The sequence below is a fragment of the Lithobates pipiens genome, unplaced genomic scaffold (genome assembly GCF_037356315.1).
Source record: "Lithobates pipiens isolate NorthernLeopardFrog02 unplaced genomic scaffold, aLitPip1_a1.2 Scaffold_22, whole genome shotgun sequence".
Taxonomy (NCBI): domain Eukaryota; kingdom Metazoa; phylum Chordata; class Amphibia; order Anura; family Ranidae; genus Lithobates; species Lithobates pipiens.
In genome coordinates this window covers 3,567,375-3,570,220 of record NW_027507784.1, presented here as the reverse complement: position 1 = coordinate 3,570,220, position 2,846 = coordinate 3,567,375, and the positions used below count along the sequence as shown (strand labels likewise).

Genomic DNA, 2,846 nt, shown 5'->3' with positions numbered 1-2,846 from the left:
GTAGCACCCCATCTTTAGGGGTAGGACCATTCCAAACTCTTAGCTGAGTTATCTCCGGGGTACCCCTTTCCCGGCCTCAGCTGGGGGGGCAGCATTCAGGTGTTTATTCCCAACTCTGTTCAACCTCTTCCATCCACCAGTGCAGCGCATGTTTCGTGTAGGATTCTTCAACCCGGTTCATGCGGTTTCTCTATGCGCTTTTATTTGTTAGTCAGGATGGTGGGGTTCATAGCCCGTTAGGCTTGCACTGAGGTTTCAGCTGTGGCTCCTGTTCTTCTTAGTGCGCCTTCAGATGGTGTTGGAATTTCTCACAGTGGCTTGTTGAACTGGGGGCAGTGTGGTCTTGGGTAATCAATCTGACCATGGTTCTTATCCAGATTTTGCGGTGGGCTTCTCACAAGGCAGGATGGTCTCATAGGTTCATGTCTCTGGCTTTTGCTGAGTATTGCATCAGCAATTTGGCCTCATCTGCCAATTCCATGAAGTATCTATCAGGTGTCCAGTTTTCTGGACCTACAAACTCCTGTCAATCTGTCCATTTTTGCGGCTCACCCTCTCTAACCATCAAGGGAGGGAAGTCGGGGATGTTCTCTTTGGCACGGCTACCAGTTACCGGCCAGGTTTTCGTGGTGTTTCAGACTTCCTGTCTACTTCCCTTGGCAGTTTCCCAGTTAGTGCTCTAGGCAGTTTCTCGCTTACCGCTTACAACTTCCCCTTCATTGGTATAGATGGGTAAGCTAGGGGTTTGTGGTCATATTTCTGTACCTTAGCCATGGTGTCAGGTAAGTAAGTTGGCCTCCTCTGCATCATTCCTTGGGTCTGCGCTTTCTCCATCCTCTCACTACAATTCGGTCTCACGTCCAGGTTGCTTGCCAAACCAGGCTGGTATCCTAACCCCTTTTCTGTTATTCATTGGGTTCCTGGGCAATTTTGGTAGGTCCCGCAGGGGGTCCTTTCCTTACATCAGGTTCATGGGGTGATGGAGATCCTCCATGTTAGCAGCTACATACGTAACCCCCCTTTTCTGTAGTCAGCCGGGCATTCGCATTTTCCGGACTAAACGGTTGTTGCGGGCCTTCTTTGTAGCTTTCACATCACACCTACTATGTGTCTTTTTGCCCTCTTTTAGGCATACTGACCAGCCAGGCCAAGGCACACCTCAGGCCTTGGTAGTTAGGGCCATCGTATTTCCGAATGAAGACTCTGACTACAAGTTGGAAGATTGGCCGCAGGCTAGCCTGAATTTGTGGGAGAAGTCTGAGGGCTTTAAATCCCTCCTCCTCCATCAGAGCCTTCGTCGGCTCGTTTCTGGGTATCCCACCCACCCGTTCCCCCATACTTTCATCATTTCATTTACATTTCATACACATACACATACACATTCCTCTTTTAGGCATACTGACCAGCCAGGCCAAGGCACACCTCAGGCCTTGGTAGTTAGGGTCATCGTATTTCCGAATGACGATTCTGACTACAAGAGAAATTACAGTCACCAGTCCTGAAGTGGTTAGCTATTTTAGTATAATGGAAATGAGTCAGAGATTGTATTACACGGATTGCTCAGTGCTTTAGATGTCAGCATTGCAATGAAATCCATCACATTTATGCAAAGTCAATCATGAGACGGATCTCTGAAGACTATTTCCATAATTCCAACTCTAATTCTATCATTCTGTCTGCTATCACTGGACGTGTCCCGTCATCTCTGTCCGGAGATCACACCAAACCTCAACATGATGTCTCCGCTCTTCTTATCCATTTTAGTCTGTTCAGTCTTAGGACTCGTCTTGGCAATCCCTTCTTACACTTGTATTGTGATGGGTAACCTGGACATCATCAGAGAGAAAGGGAAGTTGAGTCCCACCGATGTGATCTTCCTGGCTAAGGGGATTGTGAATATTCTCCTCCAGTGTGTGATGAGTGTACAGGGAATGATCTTTGTCTTGTGTCTGAGAGTCTGTTATGTGACAGAAGTGCGTGGATTTATGAACACATCAGGTTACTTCTTAGCCTATTACAGCTTCTGGTTGACCTTCTGGCTCTCGGCTCATTACTGTACCACCATCACCAATCTCAGCTATGGGTTCTTCATCTGGTTAAAGAGAATTGTGTCCAATTTTCTGAGTCACCTTCTATTCCTGACAGCACTTGGAACATTTATTGTGAGTGTCCCGGGCTTCTGGGCTGTCTATACAGAAAATATCCAGTCTTCTGAGAACAGCACAGGAGCCTCGCTTCCCAGATTTCACTTTAGTCTTTTCTATTTTGTTCCTGTGACCTTCCTAGGCGTCATCCTTCCATTCTGCCTTAGTCTTCTGTGCCTGGTCCTCACTTCCTCCTTTCTGCTCAGACACGTCTGGAGGGTGAAGAATAACGACTCTGGATCAACACGTCCAAATCTTCAGGCTCATGTCACTGCACTGAGGACAATCTTCTTCTTACTTCTCATCTTCACATTCTTCTGCATGTCTCATATGGGGCATTTTCTTCAAAATTTTTCACTCTTAATAGTCTATTGGGATTTACAATTGTTATCTCCATCGGTGGAGGCCGCCGTCATCTTCCAGGCCAGCAACAAGCTGAGAAGGATCTTTCTGAGAAGATTCTGGACCAGAAGATGGAGGAACACAGAGACTTAACTTGTAGCTGATGCTTAACTTGAATGTCTAAATATATACTACAATATTTTAGTTTTATAGAGTGATAGTGATCAACTTAAAATGTTCCCTAAAGGGTTAATTCAAGTTTACAAAAAACATCCGGTGCAGCTAAGAAACCCCTTTAGATAAAAACAAACTGTGCAGCTCTGATTAAAGTTGACAAATGTCCTTGCTATAGGTGTAGTC

General features: G+C 46.0%; 1 protein-coding gene across 1 annotated transcript; it reads left to right on the top strand.

The window, feature by feature from the left end:
* The first annotated feature begins 1,733 nt into the window (after window positions 1-1,733).
* LOC143925229 (taste receptor type 2 member 40-like) lies at window positions 1,734-2,639 on the top strand. The gene has a single exon (XM_077449824.1). It carries the CDS (start codon window positions 1,734-1,736, stop codon window positions 2,637-2,639), a length of 906 nt encoding a protein of 301 aa, XP_077305950.1.
* Window positions 2,640-2,846: the final 207 nt, after the last annotated feature.